At 43.5% G+C, this 24,966-nt stretch overlaps 1 protein-coding gene across 1 annotated transcript in view; it reads right to left on the minus strand.

The window, feature by feature from the left end:
- UHRF1BP1L (UHRF1 binding protein 1 like) overlaps window positions 1-24,966 on the minus strand; it is a 373,911-nt gene that overhangs the window by 72,995 nt on the left and 275,950 nt on the right. The window contains exons 15-16 of the mRNA XM_029597381.1: window positions 16,528-16,682; window positions 3,201-3,343 (exon numbers count right to left, since the gene is read on the minus strand). Coding sequence (XP_029453241.1) covers window positions 3,201-3,343; window positions 16,528-16,682 — 298 coding nt within the window. The remainder of the gene's footprint in view (window positions 1-3,200; window positions 3,344-16,527; window positions 16,683-24,966) is intronic.

The following is a 24,966-nucleotide window of genomic DNA, read 5'->3' on the forward strand; positions in this document are numbered from 1 at the left end:
GACAGTGGAGTGCCTCAGGGATCTGTTTTAGGACCCTTACTTTTCAATATATTTATAAATGATCTGGAAAGAAAACAAGTGAGATAATCAAATTTGCAGATGACACAAAATTGTTCAGAGTAGTTAAATCACAAGCAGATTGTGATAAATTGCAGGAAGACCTTGTGAGACTGGAAAATTGGGCAACTAAATGGCAGATGAAATTTAATGTGGATAAGTGCAAGGTGATGCATATTGGGAAAAATAACCCAGGCTATAATTACACAATGTTGGGATCCATATTAGGTGCTACAACCCAAGAAAGAGATCGAGGCATCATAGTGGATAACACTTTGAAATCGTCGGTACAGTGTGCTGCGGCAGTCAAAAAAGCAAACAGAATGTTGGGAAATATTAGAAAGGGAATGGTGAATAAAACGGAAAATGTCATAATGCCTCTGTATCGCTCCATGGTGAGACCGCACCTTGAATACTGTGTACAGTTCTGGTCGCCGCATCTCAAAAAAGATATAATTGCGATGGAGAAGGTACAGAGAAGGGCAACCAAAATGATAAGGGGAATGGAACAGCTCCCCTATGAGGAAAGACTAAAGAGGTTAGGACTTTCAGCTTGGAGAAGAGACGGCTGAGGGGGGATATGATAGAGGTGTTTAAAATCATGAGAAGTCTAGAACGGGTAGATGTGAATAGGTTATTTACTCTTTCGGATAATAGAAATACTAGGGGACACGCCATGAAGTTAGCATGGGGCACATTTAAAACTAATCGGAGAAAGTTCTTTTTTACTCAACGCACAATTAAACTCTGGAATTTGTTGCCAGAGGATGTGGTTAGTGCAGTTAGTATAGCTGTGTTTAAAAAAGGATTGGATAAGTTCTTGGAGGAGAAGTCCATTACCTGCTATTAAGTTCACTTAGAGAATAGCCACTGCCATTAGCAATGGTTACATGGAATAGACTTAGTTTTTGGGTACTTGCCAGGTTCTTATGGCCTGGATTGGCCACTGTTGGAAACAGGATGCTGGGCTTGATGGACCCTTGGTCTGACCCAGTATGGCATGTTCTTATGTTCTTAAAATTGATCATTCAATCCTACTCTCTGTTTCCTGTCTTTTAGCCAGTTTGTAATCTACGAAAGGACATCGCCTCTTATCCCATGACTTTTCACTTTTCCTAGAAGCCTCTCATGAGGAACTTTGTCAAACGACTTCTGAAAATCCAAATATACCGGTTCACCTTTATCCACATGTTTATTAACCCCTTCAAAAAAATGAAGCAGATTTGTTAGGCAAGACTTCCCTTGGGTAAATCCATGTTGACTGTGTCCCATTAAATCATGTCTTTCTATATGTTTTGTGATTTTGATGCAGAGAAGGGTGACCAAAATAAGGGGCATGAAATGGCTCCCCTATGAGGAAAGGCTAAAGAAGTTAGGGCTGTTCAGTTTGGAGAAGAGACGACTGAGGGGGAATAGATAGAAGTCTACAAGTTAATGTAAATCGGTTATTTACTCTCTCAGATAATAGAAGGACTAGGGGGCACTCCATGAAGTTAGCAAGTAGGACATTTAAAACTTATCACAAAATTCTTTTTCACTCAGTGCATAATTAAGCTCTGGAATTCATTGCCAGAGGATGTGGTTACAGCAGTTAGTGTAACTGGGTTTAAAAAAGTTTTGGATAAGTTCCTAGAAGAAAAATCCATAAACTGCTATTATTTTAATTAGTAAGCAATACTAGCTTGTGATTTATCTAATGTTTAGGTACTTGCCTGGTACTTGTGACTTGATTTGGCCATTGTTGAAAACAGGATACTGGGCTTGATGGACCCTTGGTCTGACCTAGTATGGCATATCCATGGAACCAAGGTAGTCAAACTTACAGATACAAAATTATTCAGAGTAGCTAAATCACAAGCAGACTGTGATACATTACAGGAGGACCTTGCAAGACTGGGAGATTGGGCTTCCAAATGGCAGATGAAATTTAATGTGGACAAGTGCAAGGTGATGCACATAGGGAAAAATAACCCTTGCTGTAGTTACACGATGTTAGGTTCCATATTAGAGAGTTACCACGCAGGAAAAAGATCTAGGCATCATAGTGGATAACACATTGAAATCGTCGGTGCAGTGTGCTGCGGCAGTCCAAAAAGCAAACAATGTTAGGAATTTTAGGAAGGGAATGGTGAATAAAACAGAAAATGTCATAATGCCTCTGTATTGCTCCATGGTGAGACTGCATCTTAAATACTGTGTACAATTCTGGTCACCGCATCTCATAAAAGATATAGTTGCGATGGAGAAGGTGTAGAGAAGGGCAACCAAAATGATAAAGGGGATGGAACAGCTCCCCTATGAGGAAAGGCTGAAGAGGTTAGGGCTGTTCAGCTTGGAGAAGAGACGGCTGAGGGGGGATATGATAGAGGTCTTTAAAATCATGAGAGGTCTTGAACGAGTAGATGTGACTCAGTTATTTATACTTTCGAATAATAGAAGGACTAGGGGGCATTCCATGAAGTTAGCAAGTAGCACATTTAAGACTAATCGGAGAAAATTCTTTTTCACTCAACGCACAATTAAGCTCTGGAATTTGTTGCCAGAGGATGTGGTTAGTGCAGTTAGTGTAGCTGGGTTCAAAAAAGGTTTAGATAAGTTCTTGTAGGAGAAGTCCATTAATGGCTATTAATCAAGTTTACTTAGGGAATAGCCACTGCTATTAATTGCATCAGTAGCATGGGATCTTCTTAGCGTTTGGGTACTTGCCAGGTTCTTATGGCCTGGCTTGGCCACTGTTGGGAACAGGATACTGGGCTTGAGGGACCCTTGGTCTGACCCGGTATGGAAAGTCTTATGTTCTTATCTGATTCCAGGATATTCATAATGAATATGTATGAGATTGAGTTGTATGCAGTGGATGCAGTTCATGCAAATCTACCTCATGCATATTCATTGTGGATAGCCTGAAACCAGATTGGCTAGAAGGTATTCTAACAGTGCCTTGAGAAACACTGTTTTAATGCATCCTCTGTTGCGTATTATGGCTGATAAGAAGGTACAATGAAATGGAATCATAGTTAACAGTTACACTTTAAATGAGGGGATAATGTTATACAGCCCCATTTATTCCTGGGTTAGGAGGTGGCAGAATAAAGCCCAGTTCTTTCTGGGTAGTTTTCAGACTATGTAGTCGACAGTATTACCATGTCTTGACTTGTCTCTGGAACACTCTCGGAAGCAGCACTGATCACATCTGGAGATGACCCTGCAGAATTCTCATTCCAATGTGTAACGTCTGCAAGGATTGTGGAAGCCTGGATGCTGGAGATCTCTTCAATGCCTGTATCTAGGAAAAATACGGAAAGTTGTAAACACTAAATGTCGCTACTACAAGCCTTAAAATAAATAAACTATCACTCTATCAATTGAAAACAATTCACAAAATTGCTGCTTGCTGCCAGCAACATTTTACTACGGTAGGTCTGCTCCTTTTCAGATGCCTCATTATGGACTTGTTTCCTTGCATATTGAGCATTATTTATATATTTGAGGTTTTTACATCCCTCTACTGTAAGAAAGAAATTATATATAGATATAGATCCTTCTGTCTCGTCTCTCCTCTAGGATCTATAACCTTTGGGGAATATGGCCTCCAGATACATCATCATCTCCTTTTTTCTGCTTGCTATACCTGTTCCTGTTTGTCCTAGTATTGCTATTGCTCTGGCTGTTGCTGCTGCCCTCTTACAGTCTACGATCCCTCTCCTATCACTCCTATCATGTGCTGCTCCCTTCGGTTTCTGCACCTCAAATGCATGACTCCATACTATTAGCATTGAAATCTAATTTGCCAAACTCATGGCCACTCGTCAGACCTTTAAATCATGCTTCATTTGAGCCATAAGAGGACTAAAGATGATTGCACACTAATAAGCTGCTTTGAAGTCCCTGAAAATCAGAATATGAATCTAAATATATAAATAAAAGCAAGTGACCTATTGGCAGCAAAAAGGGGCTTCTCCTTACATTTAGCATTGCTTAACTGTATTATAGCCACACTTCAAGCTTTGCTCCTGCTCTCTGCCCATGTGTCCCGTGAATGCTACTTATGCTTAACTCTGCATCACTATCAGTCACAGGCACTGATTTCCCATTACACTAAATAAGTAGCAGCCTGCACTGTGCACTATGGTAATGCCACTATTAATACATTATCCCTACAGACCACTAGAGAAGTCTCAGTAATATTTACACAGTTGTACTATGTCCTCTTCTGTATTTAACATCTCTATTCACCGGCACCTTGGCCAGTTATTTGTGTTATCTCTTGGAACCACGAACCTGTCCCAAATAACTAAATTACATAAAATATTGCATCAACTCTGCAGAAGGTACTTGCCAGTTGTACAGAAAGCAAATGTTGCTTACCTGTAACAGGTGTTCTCACAGGACAGCAGGATGTTAGTCCTCACATATGGGTGACATCACAGGATGGAGCCCAATCACAGAACACTTTTGTCAAAGTTTCTAGAACTTTGACTGGCACCTACAGGGCATGCCCAGCATGGCACTGACCCTGCAGCCAGCAGGGGTCTCCCTTCAGTCTTATTTAAAACTACAGGAAGTGCCGAAAAATAAAATAAGAAAACGAACCCAACACCGCGGGGTGGCGGGTGGGTTTCGTGAGGGCTAACATCCTGCTGTCCTGTGAGAACACCTGTTACAGGTAAGCAACATTTGCTTTCTCACAGGATAAGCAGGATGGTAGTCCTCACATATGAATGAGTACCGAGCTGAGGATGTCAGAGTATGCACCAAATGTAGCCAGGTGTGCAAGGCACTAGGACTGGGGTTGAATTTGGCGGAGGGCATCCTGAACCCTAACGGGCAGGCGGAAGGGTGTTGATACGTCAAGTTGTAAAAAGGTTGCGCAAGACAGACTGGCCGAAGATGGAATCTTGTCCAAACAATAATGGGCTGCAAAGATGTGGAGAGAACTCCAGGTTGCAGCCCTGCAAATGTCAGGAAGCAGCACCGAATGTAGAGTGCGCTACTGAAGTCGCCATGGCCCTCACAGAGTGTGCTTTAACACGGTCTTGAAGTGTAATGCCCGCTTGCTGATAGCAAAAGGATATGCAGTCCGCCAACCAGGAGGAGAAAGTCTGCTTACCCACAGGCTGCCCCAATTTGATGGAATGGAAAGAGACAAACAATTGAGTGCTTTTCCTGTGGGCAGCTGTACGGTCTAGATAGAAAGCTAGAGCCCGTTTACAGTCAAGTGTAGGCAGAGCCTGCTCTCCTGGATTGGAATGGGGCCTAGGAAAAAACGGTAGGTAGTACGATGGATTGATTAATGTGAAACTCCAAAACTACCTTAGGTAAGAAATTAGGGTGAGTGTGGAGTATCGCCCGGTCCTGCAGAAGTTTAGTGTAAGGCGGATAGGTAACTAGAGCCTGTAATTCACTAACTCTGCGAGCGGAAGTGATTGCCAAAAGGAAAATCACTTTCCATGTGAAATAGCGAACATAAGAAATTGCCATGCTGGGTCAGACCAAGGGTCCATCAAGCCCAGCATCCTGTTTCCAACAGAGGCCAAACCAGGCCATAAGAACTTGGCAAGTACCCAAACACCAAGATCATCCCATGCTACTGATGCCAGTAATAGCAGAGGCCATTCCCTAAGTCAACTTGATTAATAACAGTTAATGGACTTCTCTTCCAAGAACTTATCCAAACCTTTTTTAAACCCAGCTACACTAACTGCATTAACCACATCCTCTGGCAACAAATTCCAGAGCTTAATTGTGCGTTGAGTGAAAAATAATTTTCTCCGATTAGTCTTAAATGTGCTACTTGCTAACTTCATGGAGTGCCCCCTAGTCATTCAATTATTTGAAAGTGTAAATAACCAATTCACATCTACTCGTTCAAGATCTCTTATGATTTTAAAGACCTCTATCATATCCCGAAGATCACAGGAATGGAGCGGCTCGAATGGTGGTTTCATGAGCCGACCCAAAACCAGGTTGAGGTCCCAAGAAAGGGCCGGGGGATGCAGTGGCGGCTTGAGGTGAAGCAAGCCCTTCAGAAAACGTGTTACGAGGGGCTGTACTGAAATAGGAATATCCCCGATACCTTTAGGGAAGGCGGCTACCGCACTGACATACATTCTGATGGAGGAAGTTTTTAGATCTGATTCCGACAAGTGCCAGAGATAGTCTAGAAACTTCGTGGTGGGTCAGGTAAAGGGATTGATAAGAGCACCATGCCTTAAACCTGTTCCATTTGTAAAGGTAGAATTTTCTCGTGGAAGACTTCCGTGAAGCAATCAGGACACGGGAAACTGGTTCCGAAAGGTTAAGTGGCTGAAGAATTAACCTTTCAACATCCAGGCCGTCAGGGACAAGGCTTGAAGATTGGGGTGGAGTAGGCACCCGTCGTTTTGAGTGATCAGAAGCGGGTCCTTTCCCAAGGGAATGTGCCTGCGAATGGAGAGATCCTGAAGTATTGGAAACCACATTTGGCGTAGCCAGTGAGGTGCTATCAGGATCATGGTTCCCTTGTCCAGACGTAACTTCATGAGAGTCTCTGAGGGAATGCATATAGGAGAGCGATCGCCCATGAGAGGGAGAATGCATCTCTTGGCTGAGAGTGTTGGCTACGAGTGAGAGAGCAAAAGTTCTCTACCTTGCAGTTTTGAATTGACACAAAGAGTCCGCCACTGAGGGGTTGAGAGACCACTCGTGCGGCATAAAAGTGCAACTCAGCTTGTCTGCCAACACATTGTCCACTTCCAGCAAGTAGGTGGCCCTGAGGTACATCGAGTGGGAGAGGGCCTCCGCCCATATCTGCGCAGCTTCCTGACACAGAAGGTAGGAGCCCGTCCCTCCCTGTTTGTTGATGTACCACATGGCCACCTGGTTGTCCGTCTGAATCATTCCATGTCAGAAGTCAGCCTTAAATTGGCTGACTTCTTACTCTGTTAAACTTCTACTGCCTCTTCACCGTACCAAGTTGTATTATGTCCCTGTTTTATTGTAACTGCTACTTTCTCTTTTAGCACCTGTAAATGTCTCTTAATATATTAGTTTGTCACACTCTGTTAATTGTAAACCGGCATGATGCGATTCCCATCGCGAATGCCGGTATAGAAAAACTCAAAATAAATAAATAAATAAATCAGGATGACCTGATTGGACAGGCGATCTTAAAATACCCTGAGATCATATCTGATTGCTCGAAGCTCCAGGAAATTGATTTGGTGTTCGGCTTCCTTTGGAGACCAAGATCCTTGTGGCTGCAGTTCGGCCACATGGGCTCCTCAGCGGAGGTTGGAAGCATCGGTGGTGAGAATGATTTGAGGAGCCTGGAAGGGCAAGCCTTGGCAGAGATTGATCTGATTTTTTCCAACAAGCTAGAGACTGACGGAGTGAGTCGGTTATGTGGACAATGGTCGACAGGGGCTGAATGGATTGAGTCCATTGTGATGTTAGAGTCCACTGCATGACTCTCATGGCCAAGTGGGCCATTGGAGTAACCTGAACTGAGGACGCCATGTGTCCCAGCAGGATGAGGAAGTGGCGTGCAGTCGTGCGGTGCTACGACCGTAGCTGGTGTGCGAGAGAGACGAGAGTGAGAGCTCGCTGTCGAGGCAGAAAAGCTTTTGCTTGCAAGGTGTCCAAGTCTGCCCCTATGAATAATAAAGTTTGAGATGGGACTAAGTAGGATTTGTCGTAGTTGACGAGAAATCCTAGCGAAATCAGAGTGTGTAAGGTTGATAAGATAGGCTAAGAGAGAATTTGAAAAGAAGTTAACTGTAGAGGCAAAAACTCACAGTAAAAACTTTTTAAAATATATCCAAAGCAGAAAGCCTGTGAGGGAGTCAGTTGGACCGTTAGATGATCGAGGGGTTAAAGGGGCACTTAGAGAAAATAAGGCCATTGCGGAAAGATTAAATGATTTCTTTGCTTTGGTGTTTACTGAAGAGGATGTTGGGGAGGTACCCGTAATGGAGAAGGTTTTCATGGGTAATGATTCAGATGGACTGAATCAAATCACGGTGAACCTAGAAGATGTGGTAGGCCTGACTGACAAACTGAAGAGTAGTAAATCACCCGGACCGGATGGTATACACCCCAGAGTTCTGAAGGAACTAAAAAATGAAATTTCAGACCTATTAGTAAAAATTTGTAACTTATCATTAAAATCATCCATTGTACCTGAAGACTGGAGGATAGCAAATGTAACCCCAATATTTAAAAAGGGCTCCAGGGGCGATCTAGGAAACTACAGACCGGTTAGCCTGACTTCAGTGCCAGGAAAAATAGTGGAAAGTGTTCTAAACATCAAAATCACAGAACATATAGAAAAACATGGTTTAATGGAACAAAGTCAGCATGGCTTTACCCAGGGCAAGTCTTGCCTCACAAATCTGCTTCACTTTTTTTGAAGGAGTTAATAAACATGTGGATAAAGGTGAACCTGTAGATGTAGTGTACTTGGATTTTCAGAAGGCGTTTGACAAAGTTCCTCATGAGAGGCTTCTAGGAAAAGTAAAAAGTCATGGGATAGGTGGCGATGTCCTTTCATGGATTGCAAACTGGCTAAAAGACAGGAAACAGAGAGTAGGATTAAATGGACAATTTTCTCAGTGGAAGGGAGTGGACAGTGGAGTGCCTCAGGGATCTGTATTGGGACCCTTACTTTTCAATATATTTATAAATGATCTGGAAAGAAATACGACGAGTGAGATAATCAAATTTGCAGATGACACAAAATTGTTCAGAGTAGTTAAATCACAAGCAGATTGTGATTATTATTATTATTTATTTCTTTTACATACCGACATTCAATCGAGATATCACATCGGTTTCCAGATAACCAAGAGAATAGGGCGTAGTCCGCCCTATTTTACATTATAACATGGTAACCAAAAAACAATTATAACATATTATAACAGTAGTACATGGAACAAAAGGTTATAGGATATAACAAAAGGTTATAGGAATAACATATGTACATGAATGTGTTGTTGATAAAATTTATTTAGGATTAGGGACTTGTTGGTAAAGTAATTTAGGAATAAAGGAGGGAGGGGGGTGAGGGAAGGGAGGGGGGAAGGTGGGGTGGGAGGTAGTGGAGTGAGGGATTCAGGGGGGTGAGAAGACTGAGTATGGGATGAGGTGTGTTGCGTTCGGGCAACACACCTAAATTGCAGGAAGACCTTGTGAAACTGGAAAATTGGGCATCCAAATGGCAGATGAAATTTAATGTTGATAAGTGCAAGGTGATGCATATAGGGAAAAATAACCCATGCTATAATTACACAATGTTGGGTTCCATATTAGGTGCTACAACCCAAGAAAGATCTAGGTGTCATAGTGGATAACACAATGAAATCGTCGGTTCAGTGTGCTGCGGCAGTCAAAAAAGCAAACAGAATGTTGGGAATTATTAGAAAGGGAATGGTGAATAAAACGGAAAATGTCATAATGCCTCTGTATCGCTCCATGGTGAGACCGCACCTTGAATACTATGTACAATTCTGGTCGCCGCATCTCAAAAAAGATATAATTGCGATGGAGAAGGTACAGAGAAGGGCTACCAAAATGATAAGGGGAATGGAACAGCTCCCCTATGAGGAAAGAATAAGCAGGTTAGGACTTTTCAGCTTGGAGAAGAGACGACTGAGGGGGGATATGATAGAGGTGTTTAAAATCTTGAGAGGTCTAGAACGGGTAGATGTGAATTGGTTATTTACTCTTTCGGATAGTAGAAAGACTAGGGGGCACTCCATGAAGTTAGCATGGGGCACATTTAAAACTAATCGGAGAAAGTTCTTTTTTACTCAACGCACAATTAAACTCTGGAATTTGTTGCCAGAGGATGTGGTTAGTGCAGTTAGTATAGCTGTGTTTAAAAAAGGATTGGATAAGTTCTTGGAGGAGAAGTCAATTACCTGCTATTAAGTTCACATAGGGGCGGATTTTCAAACACTACGCGCGTGGGTACTTTTGTTCGCGCCACCGGCGCGTACAAAAGTACACCAGATTTTATAAGATACGCGCGTAGCCGCGCGTATCTTATAAAATCTGGGGTAGACGTGAACACCTTGAGTCCTGAGGAAGGCTTCAACTACTACGAGGCATTTTGTGAAGACTCGTGGTGCAGACGCGTGAATAGGGGTAGACGTGAACACCTTGAGTCCTGAGGAAGGCTTCAACTACTACGAGGCATTTTGTGAAGACTCGTGGTGCAGACGCGTGGCCGAATGGAAGCACTTGGTACTGACAGTGCTTGCGGCCTAACAGAAATCTCAGGTATCTGCAATGAGATGGAGTTATCACAATGTGTGGTATGCGTCTTGGAGGTCTAGAGAGCAGAGTCAGGCTCCTCTTTGCAGAAGAGGAAGAGGAGAACCCAAGGTTACCATTTTGAACTTTTCTCGATGGGAGGTAATTGTTGAGGGCACGTATGTCCAGAATTGGATGAACGCGTCCCGATTTTTTGGGGATTAGAAAGTACCGGGAATAGAACCCTAGGCCGTGCTGAGAGTAGGGTACTGGTTCTATTGCTTTGGCCTGGAGGAGGAGGGAGACTTCCTGTTCAGAAGGATGGCGTGGTCGGATGTTCTCCACGTCAGTAGAGGTGGGGAGTCTGGTGGAATGGAGAGAAAGTTCCGATGATAACCTTGAGCGATTATCGCAAGGACCCACTGGTCTGAGGTGATTGAGTGCCACCTGTTGTTGAAATGGCACAATCGACCTCCCACTGATATCTGTGGCAGTGGAAGCTGGCTGCTGCTCCCTATGCTGGAGTCAAAAACCGGAAGCAGGGCCCGGCTGAGGAGCTGCTTGAGGCTTTTGTTTTCATAGTTGACGAGACTGGGTTTTTTGGAAAGATCTTGTAGAACGAGTTCTAGATGGTGGTGGGTAGGATTTCTTCGGATGGAAGAATGACTTCTTAGTGTCCTTCCGGAGAGGTTGTTTTGAGGAATAATCAGAAGGCATCAGAGAGCTGTCTCAGGATCTCATGATGGTCCTTGAGTTCCACCACCGTCCGTTGAATCTGCTCGCCAAACAGATTGTCTCCTACACAGGGCAGGTCGGATAATCTGTTCTGTATTTCAGGGCGAAGGTCCGAAGACTTGAGCCAGGCCCATCTTCTTGCCGAAATAGCAGCTGCAGATACCTTGGTAGCAGTGTCAAAGATATCGTAAGATGATCTTATCTCATGCTTGCCTGCCTCAAAGCCCTTGTTCACTAGGGTTTGAAGTTGATCTTGGAAATGTTGAGGCAGGGAGTCTGTCAATTCTTGTATCTGCTTAAATAAGACCCTGTTGTATTGGGTCATATAGAGCTGATAAGAGGCAATGCGGGAGATGAGCATTGAGCCCTGGAAGACAGGGCGACCAATGGCATCTAGACCAATGGCATCTAGACCCCTTGCCTGGGGGAAAGGAAGAGTGGGGTTTCGATTTCCTTGCCTTCTTTTGGGCCGATTCTACAACCACAGATTGGTGATCCAACTGAGGTTTTTGAAAACCTGGGGCTGACTGTACTAAATAAGTGGTGTCAGCCTTCCTGTTGACTGGAGCAAGAGAGCCAAGGTGTTCCCAGTTCTTTTTGAGGAGAGCCAGAAGAATCTGGTGAATAGGGATGGAGGTTATTTCCTTGGGAGCATCCAGGAATTGCAACAGCTCCATCATTTGATGCCTGTAATCTTGTTCGGTCTGTAATTGGAAGGGAACCAATTCAGACATCTCCTTCACAAAATTTATGAAGGAAAGGTCCTCTGGAGGAGAACGCTTCCTGCTTTCAGTAGGAGAAGGTGGTGAAGGCAAGTCATCGGTGTCTGGTGAAGAATCATCAGTCCAGGTATCATCGGGATCAGCACCTGCCCCTCTAGGAACCAGAGGGGGACGGGGCGGTGGAATTCCTGAAGGTCCAGGTCTAGGGTCTAAAGGAATCAAAGGAGGAACTGGAGGCACGGTTGAAGGCATCGAAGGCACCGGTGTAGGCATCGATGGATGGATCAGTGACATCGGACGCATTGGCATCAATGGCTGAGGCATCGGTAAGACTCCCGATGGAGGGATGCGGAACGGTGTTTCTCCTCCCGATGACAAAGTAAGAGGAGAGGGCACTGGAGCCATCGGTGACCTGGGATCCATCGGTGGAAAAGCGGCAATAAGTGCTTCCATCCTTGAGAGCAGTGGGGCCAACGCTGCCGGAATCGGGTCGGTGGTCGGCTCCACGATCGGCACCAGTGTCGGTGCCAGAGAAACTTTTAGTCGATGCATCGCCTTGACGATGGCCTCCTGAACCATCCGGTCCAGTTCTTCACGGAGACCTGGAGCAATCAGCCCCAGCTCCGGAAGGGGAGAAGGAGGCAGAGGCATAGCCAGAGGGTCCACCGTTAAAGGCGGAGTCGTGGCTTCCGATACCCGTTCGGGTGAGGGTTGCCTCGGTGACCTGGTCGCAGAAAAGGTCGGTGCCTTTTCTGGACGGGGTTTCTTCAACGGCGGCACAGACGATGGCGAGGTCGATGATTTCGCTTCCTTGATGGTCCGAGACATAAGAACATAAGAAATTTGCCATGCTGGGTCAGACCAAGGGTCCATCAAGCCCAGCATCCTGTTTCCAACAGAGGCCAAAACCAGGCCACAAGAACCTGGCAATTACCCAAACACTAAGAAGATCCCATGCTACTGATGCAATTAATAGCAGTGGCTATTCCCTAAGTAAAATTGATTAATAGCCATTAATGGACTTCTCCTCCATCGACTTCAGATGTCGATGTCTCTCTCTACGATTCCCTCAGTCCTGAGGGGGAGTAGAGGGAATTGAAGGCCGAGAAGTCGTCGATGCCGGAAGGTCACCAACCGGTGGTCAATACTGGTGCGAAATGGACGGTGCCGGTTCTGATGACATCGATGCAATAGACAGCGTCAGGGTTTGAGCACGGAAGAGAAGTTCCATCTTCTCCATTCTGGCCTTGCGACCTTTTGGTGTCATTAGAGCACATTTGGTGCAGGTCAGGACATCGTGCTCACATCAGAGACACATTACACAGACCTTATGAGGGTGTGTTATGGACATGGTGCGGTTTCAGTCCGGGCACCGTCGGAACCCCGACGCCATGGCCTTGAAAAATTTGAGCCGCGGTACGGTCGACGGCCAGTAGGCCGCGAGGGCCAAACTCGATGGGAATTGACCGAAAATGGGTAAAAAACTTACCGGAGTACCATGGCTTGAAAAAGTTGAAGGAGGGACCCCTGTGAGGTAAGAAAGTTTTCAGTAATTCCATGAGGAAAATTTCTGTCAGGAATCTCTGCGGAGTTCCTTAACCGCGTGGCTACTGCTGCGCGGAAAAAAGAAGACTGAAGGGGGACCCCTGCTGGCTGCAGGGTTAGTGCCATGCTGGGCCTGCCCAGTAGGTGCCAGTCAAAGTTCTAGAAACTTTGACAAAAGTGTTCCGTGATTGGGCTCCACCCTGTGATGTCACCCATATATGAGGACTACCATCCTGCTTGCCCTGTGAAAACCTAAGATCACACTGTTATAGATTATCTTTCTTCAAACCCTAGGTTGTTCTACTTTTCTCCCATCTCTGCCATTCCCCTATCTTCGCAATTGTTGCTAACTGCTTCACTGTGGCCCATAGTCTCAGCTACCTTGAACTCCCATGTCAGTTCTCTTGCCTGAATTTGTCACTAACAGAACACAACTTTAAACTGTGTCACCTATCTTATTCTATTCCGATTATCTGCGTGGACTTCTCAGTTTTCTTTCTTTCTCATAGTTCTCTCTTTACTTGGTGTGGTTGGTTTTAATACAATTGCTTTTTACTCTTTTTAAAATTCAGGCAGTATCCACTAAAGTTGTTATAAAGATCTTACCCTAAATGAAATTTAAGAGGTGATTTTTTTTTTTTAAATTCAAACTGAACTGCTTTTAACAATAAAATTGCCCATTTCTCAAAAGTACCATGGGGTATCAGCTCTCCCTGATGTAAACAGGAAGAACTGATACTCAAACAGTTTAATGGAGCAGACCAGAGGTCCCAAAGAACAGCAACCACCACAAAGGACTTTTTAAAGTGAGGGAGGCCATTCGATTCACAGCTTGCAGCACTAATCATGAGGAAGGGGAACTCCCCTGAGAGACAAGTTTAAATCTTTTTGACTCTGCCATGGATTCTATAGGGCCTCTGCCATTTATTTACTTATAGTCATAAACTGCCATCTAAGGCCAAGACAGAATTACAAAACAATAAAATACCTGCCAATATATTTTTAGCATGTAATTCGGTAAAAATGTAAATGTGCCATCAGGCTCTCAGGACAACCCTGAACCCTCATCTTACCAAACTGCAATATCAACATTGTTAATTCATCGATATCTCCTTTGGAAACCTTCTTGTAGGCTAATGCCAGCAATGTTCTACAAGTTCTTACACCCCGAAATTATTCTAAACTATTACATGTTTCTCCTACTTTCAGCTCAGCTCAGCTCTTCCTTCTAATCACAATTCCACATCTATTCATTCCTCTGCTCTCCTCTATTGAACTAATGAATTCTACCATTTATGTCTCTCTTCAACCTCTTTCTGTTCCCCTGGTCACACAAATTACTCTTATACTTTCCTTCCTTACAAGAGGCACCTCCATTTTCTCCAGTCCTCTCTTGCAAAACTCTTCCCATCTGAAATGTCCTTTCACGCTCAAATTTATTTCTCCACCAATTATTACTCTTCCATTCTCTTAATTTAAGAACATGCCATACTGGGTCAGACCAAGGGTCCATCAAGCCCAGCATCCTGTTTCCAACAGTGGCCAATCCAGGCCACAAGTACCTGGCAAGTACCCAAAAACCTCAGAATCTTGGGTTGGATATTGGAAGGCTACAGTGCTCATTACCTCTTAAAAATATCTCACTTTGCCTATTATTGACCGATATTCCTCCTCCCTTTTCTTTCAAAGGTAATAGATAGCATAAGTGATACAACAGTTATCAGACTACATCAATGAACATTCTTTTTTGCATCCACATCAATTTGTTTTTCAAAAAGACTACAATACTGAGATTTTATTAATCTTCAGTATCGATACCATCCCTTGCATTTTTGACCATGGCACTCTTAGACATTAGTGCCGTTTTGACAAGTTGAATCATGACATCATGATTTCACGACTGATTGATATCAGTATTGGAGGTACTGTTCTTTCCTGATTCACCTCATTTATCAGATTGCTAGCAGTAAGTAAGAATCACATCTAATTTTTTCACTTGGCATCAGATTTCCACCGGAGTCAACTCTTTCAGTTGCCCCTTTTAATATCTAGCTGACCTTCAGTGGCAGGTAAAAGCTAAAGTGCCTCTTTTAATCCACACGTTACTCTTCGATATGGTACCTATTTGGTTAAATTCCATTCTTTGAATTTATAAGTCCTCCAGAGCATTAAGGTCAGCCAACAAGGGTTTGTTGGATGTCCTGTCATTCAAACTTGCTCATCTTATAGAAGTATGGGATCAAGCTTTCTTGGTGATGGGCCCTATAGCTTCGAATGTTCCTTGAACCACTGGGTTTATTGTTAGGTACAACTTAATTCAGAAAGACCTTAAACAAACATTTATTTAATAAAGCTTTTGGTGGGAGTTAGCTTATAATTTTCTCCTCCCTTTGCGGTACTTAGCTAAGATATTTACTTAGCCCTATGTTTAATGTATATATTTATATGACACTTGCGGGCACTATTTGAGAATGTTATTAATCTAAATCCTTGTGCATCCACTCATCCTTTGTATGATTAAAAGGAGCAATATTTTATAATGATTATATCAACTTTTTGGATTATATTAATCCATTCAGATCTCTGCTTGTTATCAGCTATCTTGAGTTATCAATTGTATTTGTATGTTTTTATTTTAAGAATGCTTTAACTGTACCTTGCCTCGATCATAAATTGTAGAGGCGAGAGAGAAATCAATAAAACAAATTAAATCAATTACTATTCAAAAGTCATGACCACCCATCCTTTGCCTTTCACCTATTGGACTGTTCCCTCTGGATTGAGCAGCATGTGCAGTTTCTCGGGTGATCCTGATTGTGTTTACTGAGCACCACACTCAAGTCTGGACAAAGGCTGCTGCCAGTAGAATGAAAAAGTCAGCTGAACAAGGGTGCATATATGGTAGGACTTGATCTGGCTGGCTGCTTAAGCAGAACTAGTGCTGAATCAATGCTGTGCCAGATAAGGGACTAACCATAGCTGTAGCACAGAGGGAGGGCCCAACCATGGGAGAATGCAGATGAAAGCACTTGGACAATGTCTCTGGGTAGAACTAAGTAAATGGTGCCTTCTTCTCCTTTAAATTGGGTGACAGCAGCATCACTCAGTCAAGCAGTCTAACGTTGATGCTGCTGGTGCTCACATCTGTTTATTCCAAGTCAATTTGAAGTTCAAGAAGAAAGAAGATCTGGCTTAAACCATGGAAAACACATGCACAGAGCAGTTTTCTGTTTACCTTCCTGTAAGATAATCTCTGTGAGCTGCTCCTCCAGAATGTTGCTGTCAATAGAGATGGTGTCTAGGGACACCTGGGATGAACTCCTCTTCATATTCTTGGAAGAAACAGAGAAGGTAGGCAGGTTGGACTGGCAGCGTTCCTTAGGGTTTCCACTTTTTGATATATAAAAATATTAAGGAAAAATTATTGAAAAAGCAAGGACATCTAGAAGCATAATTCTCCCTTCCAAACAAAAACAATCATAAAACAATTCAATCTCTGCCTGAAAACTTTAAGAGAAAATGCAAACAAATGAACAATGTGGTTTCTGCCAAGACCTGAAGATTACATTATCCTTGTTGCATGAACAATATAAATTACATGAAAAAGATCAACCAATCATAGGCTGGACCATCTTTTCTAACACATGTAAACTGTAAATGGAGTTCAATCCAAGGAGGACATTACTAGCTGTGTGTTGCAGGGATCAGTCCTTGGACTGGTGCTGTCAACATTTTCATGACTAATAATAGGAAAGGTTTGTCTTTTGCCAACAATACCAAAATCTGCAACAGGATAGACATCCAGAAAGGTGCAGAAAATATTAGGAGGAATCCAGCAAAGCTCGAGGAATGGCCTAGGGTCTGGCAGCTAACATTTAATCCTAAAAAATGCAGGGACATGCATTTGGCCTGTAAAAACCCATGGGGTGAATGAAATTGTTCTAAGTATGAAACAATAGTGAGGGGTGATTGATTTTGATTATTTTAAGGTGGCCGAACAGATGGATAAGGCGACAGTAAAAGCCAGAAAGCTGCTTGGCTGCACAGGGAGAGGAAGGGTCAGCAGAGAAAGGGAGGTGACACTGCCCCTGTATAGGTCCCTGGTGAGACCTCACTGAGAATACTGAGTACAGTTCTGGAGACCCCACCTTCATACGGATATAAACTGGTTGGAGTCAGGCCAGAGCATGGCTACTAAATTAATCAGTGGTCTTCATGTTAAAGCATATGGGGACAGAGTTAGATCTAAACATGTATACCCTAGAGGAAAGGCGAGATAGGGGAAACATGATAGAGACATTTAAATACTTCCAAGGTTTGCAAGCACAGTATGCAGGCCTCTTTCAAAGAAAAGAAGGCTCTAGAACAAGGGGTCATGGGATGAGGGTGAAAAGGGTAGGACTAATCTAGGGAAATAGCAAATGTTGCTTACCTAGAACAGGTGTTCTTACAGGACAGCAGGATGTTAGTCCTCACAGGTGTTACCGGGGGGGGGGGCACTAGGAGAGCGGTCCCCATTAGATAGAATGTGCCCTTGGGCCCCTGGCACGATCCCGCACCAAGGGTAGGTGTAGAGTGGGCCCGACCCCCAGCCGGACCTGCATGCCTCTGGAACCAACATGTGGGGTGTTGGTGATGAACAGTCCTCTGACTTCCCGGCCCTTTCGGACCTGCCGCTGGGATGGCAAGAGGCAGGAGGGCGGAGTCAGGGCGTGGGCAGATGAAGGTTCAAAAACAGAGACGAAGACTCAGGAACCATAGACGTAGACTCTAAAGCAAGGTACTGTAGACGTAGACTCTAAAGCAGGATACTGTAGACGAAAACTCTGAAACAAGCAGGGAGGTACAGACGTTGGCACTGTCCCTCAGGGCGCCCTACACAGCCAGTACCACTGGTCTGGTCACGGACCACCCTATCCTACACCCGCAGGAGCGGGACCAGCGCAGGAAAGGAAAAGCGCTGCACAAGCAGTCCAGGGTAATGTACTGCATCCCGGCAGTCTGAAGCAGGTTAAAACATCGGGGTCAGGAACAAACATCAAGGAACATCATGAAACATCAGCACGTGCAAGACACAGGACACCAAGCTGAAACAGAAATGAAGGCCTGACGGCGCTGGAAGGGGAGACATCCAGAGAGGTGTAACTCCAATGCAAGGCAAGGCATGAGTGCTGGAGCAAAGCTTTTATAGCCCAGGAGCAGGCAACTCCCTGGGAGGAGTCCAGATGGGCCGTCCCTCGCTGGCTCTATAAGAGTGGAGAGGAGCCACAGGCCCGCCCCTTAGGAGAAGGGCTTGGCCCACACCAGAGCATCCAGGCTGCAGTGGAACAGGCTTCAAGTAGGCCCCGAAAAACACCGAAGGCCTCCCAGGCCGTGGAGCAGGATCCGGACAACCGCTCAGGCAAGGCCCTGGCTTCGGAGTGGCCACCAGAAAAAGGTGAGATGCCTTCTGTGGCACAGCTACAGGAGGAATCGTAACAACAGGATGGAGCCCAATCACGGAAAACCTTTGTCAAAGTTTCCAGAACTTTGACTGGCCCCTACTGGGCATGCCCAGCATGGCACTGACCCTGCAGCCAGCAGGGGTCCCCCTTCAGTCTTGTTTAAAAGCTACATGTAGTGCCGAAAAATCAAATAAGAAAACGTTACGAACCCAACACGCGGGGCGGCGAGTGGGTTTCGTGAGGACTAACATCCTGCTGTTCTGTGAGAACACCTGTTACAGGTAAGCAACATTTGCTTTCTCACAGGACAAGCAGGATGATCGTCCTTACATATGGGTGAGTACCGAGCTGAGGATGTCCGGGAAATGCACCAAATGTACCCAGGTGTGCGAGGCACTAGAACTGGGATAAAAATTTGGCCGAGGGCATCCTTAACCGTAACGGGCAGGTGGAAGGGTGTTGGTACGTCACGTTGTAAATAGGTTACAAAGGACAAACTGGCCGAAGATGGAATCTTGTCTTCCGGCCTTGTCCAAGCAATAGTGTGCTGCAAAGGTGTGGAGAGAACTCCAGGTGGCAGATCTGCAAATGTCAGGAAGCAGCACCGAATGTAGAGTGCGCTACTGAAGTCGCCATGGCCCTCACAGAGTGTGCTTTAACACGGTCTTGAAATGGAATGCCCGCTTGCTGATAGCAAAAGGATATGCAGTCCGCCAACCAGGAGGAGAAAGTCTGCTTACCCACAGGCTGCCTTAACTTGTTAGGATGGAAAGAGACAAACAGTTGAGTGCTTTCCCTGTGGGCAGCTGTACGTTCTAGGTAGAACGCTAGAGCCCGTTTACAGTCAAGGGTATGCAGAGCCTGTTCTCCTGGATTGGAATGGGGTCTGGGAAAAAAGGTAGGTACTATAATGGATTGATTGAGATGAAAGTCCGAATGTTACAAATGTAACCCCAATATTTAAAAAGGGCTCCAGGGGCGATCCGGGAAACTACAGACCGGTTAGCCTGACTTCAGTGCCAGGAAAAATAGTGGAAAGTGTTCTAAACATCCAAATCACAGAACATATAGAAAGACATGATTTAATGGAACAAAGTCAGCATGGCTTTACCCAAGGCAAGTCTTGCCTCACAAATCTGCTTCACTTTTTTGAAGGAGTTAATAAACATGTGGATAAAGGTGAACCGGTAGATATAGTATACTTGGATTTTCAGAAGGCGTTTGACAAAGTTCCTCATGAGAGGCTTCTAGGAAAAGTAAAAAGTCATGGGATAGGTGGCGATGTCCTTTCGTGGATTACAAACTGGCTAAAAGACAGGAAACAGAGAGTAGGATTAAATGGGCAATTTTCTCAGTGGAAGGGAGTGGGCAGTGGAGTGCCTCAGGGATCTGTATTGGGACCCTTACTTTTCAATATATTTATAAATGATCTGGAAAGAAATAAGACAAGTGAGATAATCAAATTTGCAGATGACACAAAACTGTTCAGAGTAGTTAAATCACAAGCAGATTGTGATAAATTGCAGGAAGACCTTGTGAGGCTGGAAAATTGGGCATCCAAATGGCAAATGAAATTTAATGTGGATAAGTGCAAGGTGATGCATATAGGGAAAAATAACTCATACTATAATTACACAATGTTAGGTTCCATATTAAGTGCTACTACCCAAGAAAGAGATCTAGGCGTCATAGTGGATAACATTGAAATCGTCGGTTCAGTGTGCTGCGGCATCAAAAAAGCAAACAGAATGTTGGGAATTATTAGAAAGGGAATGGTGAATAAAACAGAAAATGTCATAATGCCTCTGTATCGCTCCATGGTGAGACCGCACCTTGAATATTGTGCACAATTCTGGTCGCCGCATCTCAAAAAAGATATAATTGCGATGGAGAAGGTACAGAGAAGGGCTACCAAAATGATAAGGGGAATGGAACAACTCCCCTATGAGGAAAGACTAAAGAGATTAGGACTTTTCAGCTTGGAGAAGAGACGGCTGAGGGAGGATATGATAGAGGTATTTAAAATCATGAGAGGTCTAGAACGGGTAGACGTGAATCGGTTTTTTACTCTTTCGGATAATAGAAAGACTAGGGGGCACTCCATGAAGTTAGCATGTGGCACATTTAAAACTAATCAGAGAAAGTTCTTTTTCACTCAACCCATAATTAAACTCTGGAATTTGTTGCCAGAGGATGTGGTTAGTGCAGTTAGTATAGCTGTGTTTAAAAAAGGATTGGATAAGTTCTTGGACGAGAAGTCCATTACCTGCTATTAATTAAGTTGACTTATATAATAACCACCGCTATTATTAGCAATGGTAACATGGACTAGACTTAGTTTTTGGGTACTTGCCAGGTTCTTATGGGCTGGATTGGCCACTGTTGGAAACTGGATGCTGGGCTTGATGGACTCTTGGTCTGACCCAGTATGGATTATTCTTATGTTCTTATGATTTGTGATTATCCTTAGATCGGTTGAATAAACTAATTGAAAGCGCCGATTTTCGTGAAATGCAATTCAGGGTAGTTTCACAGGTTGTATATTTCACCGTTCCATAGTTTTAAAGCTTAAGTTGCATAAGAGAGTAAATGCTTAAAAGTTTGGGATTCTGGAAAGGAATTTTTTTCAAAGTTTCTGGATGTGTGCGACTATAAACAAATTTTTGGGCAGTCATCTCTACATGGGCAGGGAGTCTTATTCCATTAGATGCTTCTCTGGGCTTGCTTGACATTTTTTATGACTATGATATGTCAGACAATCTGCTGATATTTGTGTGGAAAACTAAAAAGTCATGGGATAGGAGGCGATGTCCTTTCGTGGATTACAAGCTGGTTAAAAGACAGGAAACAGAGAGTAGGATTAAATGGTCAATTTTCTCAGTGGAAAAGGGTAAACAGTGGAGTGCCTCAGGGATCTGTACTTGGACCGGTGCTTTTCAATATATATATAAATGATCTGGAAAGGAATACGACGAGTGAGGTTATCAAATTTGCAGACGATACAAAATTATTCAGAGTAGCTAAATCACCAGCAGACTGTGATACATTGCAGGAGGACCTTGCAAGACTTGAAGATTGGGCATCCAAATGGCAGATGAAATTTAATGTGGACAAGTGCAAGGTGTTGCATATAGGGAAAAATAACCGTTGCTGTAGTTACACGATGTTAGGTTCCATATTAGGAGCTACCACCCAGGAAAAAGATCTAGGCATCATAGTGGATAATATTTTAAAATCGTCAGCTCAGTGTGCTGCAGCAGTCAAAAAAGCAAATAGAATGTTAGGAATTATTAGGAAGGGAATGGTTAATAGAACGGAAAATGTCATAATGCCTCTATATCGCTACATGGTGAGACCACACCTTGAATACTGTGTACAATTCTGGTCGCCGCATCTCAAAAAAGATATAGTTGCGATGGAGAAAATACAGAGAAGAGCAACCAAAATGATAAAGGGAATGGAACAGCTTCCTTATGAGAAAAGGATGAAGAGATTAGGGCTGTTCAGCTTGGAGAAGAGACGGCTGAGGGGGGATATGATAGAGGTCTTTAAGATCATGAGAGGTCTTGAACAAGTAGATGTGACTCGGTTATTTTCACTTTCGAATAATAGCAGGACTAGGGGGCATTCCATGAAGTTAGCAAGTAGCACATTTAAGACTAATCGGAGAAAATTCTTTTTCACTCAACGCACAATAAAGCTCTGGAATTTGTTGCCAGAGGATGTGGTTAGTGCAGTTAGTGTAGCTGGGTTCAAAAAAGGTTTGGATAAGTTCTTGGAGGAGAAGTCCATTAATGGCTATTAATCAATTTTACTTAGGGAATAGCCACTGCTATTAATTGCATCAGTAGCATGGGATCTTCTTAGTGTTTGGGTAATTGCCAGGTTCTTGTGGCCTGGTTTTGGCCTCTGTTGGAAACAGGATGCTGGGCTTGATGGACCCTTGGTCTGACCCAGCATGGCAATTTCTTATGTTCTTATAATTAAAAAATGCATATTGGTGCAGTGAATGAGCAGAGATCCCCCTACTTTAGAACAATGGCAAATCCAATTGCATCAGATCTTGCGCATGGAAAAATTTTGTATTTAAATTAAGCCTAGTAAGATGTGGAAGAGGTTTTTAGACATTTGGTGCCCATTCCTGATCTCATTTTCTCCTAGGCTACACAGTTTAATTCACTAAAGCTGGAATGATTACCCATCCATTGTTTTGTTCTGTGGGGTTAGAGGCTGGGGAGTGGGTTTAAGAAAGGGTGAGGGGATGACATGGAGTTCTCACTATTTACTGTTGAATCATATAAGATGTCTGCCATTGAAAATGGATGTTATAATGTTGATACAAACTGTTGATGGACCATGTTGTGCCTTTACTTAATAAGCACATTCTTCCTAAAAACCTTTTGGTCACCTCTATCTGATCCTATAAGCTTTGCGAAGACTGATTCCACTGGGTTCTTAATATCCATTGGGACAGTATGATTTGGAATTTAGCCATTGGTATGTACTGTTAAAGCCATATGGCCCAATAATTGTGAACTGTCTCTATTGGGCTGTGGAATACTTTGTTCACCTGTGACATATGAGATTGATTACTCTGTCCATGGAAAGAAACACCTTTGCTTTTTGAGAATTGAACAGGACTCTGATTAACCCCACAACTGTAGCATTGGATTCAGATGGATTTTGGATCCTAGATGTTTCAGGACTTATATTATTCAATTTAACACTTCCACTTTTGTGAAGTGTGAATTGCTCTTGATTAGACAATCATTTAGATCTAGAAAGAGGTATATTCCATGTCTGAGGTGTGCCACAACTACCACTAGGCACTTTGAGATGAGTCGAATGGCTGATGGTAGACCAAAAGGTAGTATCCTGTATGGAAGATGGCGAGGTCCAAGGATAAAATTCAGGAAACTTCTGATCTGGATGCATCATCATGTGTGTATATGTATCTTTCAGGTATAGTGAGCAAAGCTAGTCTCCCTTACTTAATAGAGGCAAGAACATGGGCAAGGTGATGATCTGGAATTTCTTTTTGCGAAAAAAACTTGTTTAGGGCTCTGAGGAACAATACCCTGAGTTTTTATTTCTTTTTTTTTTGGGGGGGGGTTCAGGTTGTTTTTTTGGGAGGAGGTTTTTTGCTGGGGGGGGGGCGGTCCTTTTAAATAGTTTCAAAGTTTGTGAGCCCTTTCCTGGAAGAATTGATGAATGGGACCTTGATTGTTTAGACTTCTTTAGAGTTGACTCTACTACTATTGAGTGGTGGGATAACTGAGTCTTCTCAAAACTGGGAGTTACTTATACCTGATATTTTGGGGGGGGGGGGTTTATCTACTGGAGGGGTAGTAAGCAGGGTCACCCAAATTTTCATTACAAGGTCTTTTAGAATTTGAAGGACTAGAACTGCTACAGTATCTTTAGGTACATTAAGATACCTCAGAATTCCTAGTATTGGAGCTCTTAATTTGGTTTCCTTCTGCAAGTCAAAAGTAATCACTTGCAACATCTTCTTGATGAAGACCAGGAAGGAGAGGTCTTCTGCAGGGATGTGTTCCTAGCTGGAGAAGGTAATAGGTAAGATAGCAGTCAGTGAGTCATCTCTATCAGAATCCAATTCTGTGAAATGATAATCAGTATAACATGGGTACTCTGACTTTCAGAGGAGAAGACATATATACTGGAGTGTGATCGGGTATGTGCTTTTTTGAAGAGCATTCTTATGAGCAATCCTATGAGGAACTGGAGGCGATGTGTTTTGTTTTTTTTCAGAGACTCAATGACTTGTAAGTGGATGAGTAACCTAGTCATTAGAGCACTGGGCTGAGAATCAGGGAAGCTAGGGTTCAAGTCCTACTGCCATGCCTTTAAACTTGGGCAAGTCACATCACCTTCCATTACCTCAGATACAGATTTAGATTGTGAGCCCTCTTGGGACAGGGAATACATTTCCTGTACTTGAGTGCAACTCCCTAGAGATACCAATGAAAAGGCAAAAGCTAAATGCATAATAAATAAAATAAGCATATAATACTATCCAGTGCTGCAGCAAATTATAGGCTAACTATTAGCACCAAAGACTGTACTTGAGATTGCAAATGGAGAGATTCCTGTATAGGATCCACCTGTACTGAAATATTCGGCATCAAATTGTAAACTATTGTTAAAATCAGCTATGGTACCTGAAGACTGGTCAATGTAATGCCAGTTTTTAAAAAGGGAAGAAGGAG

This window comes from Rhinatrema bivittatum, chromosome 4 (assembly GCF_901001135.1).
Source record: "Rhinatrema bivittatum chromosome 4, aRhiBiv1.1, whole genome shotgun sequence".
NCBI classification, from domain to species: domain Eukaryota; kingdom Metazoa; phylum Chordata; class Amphibia; order Gymnophiona; family Rhinatrematidae; genus Rhinatrema; species Rhinatrema bivittatum.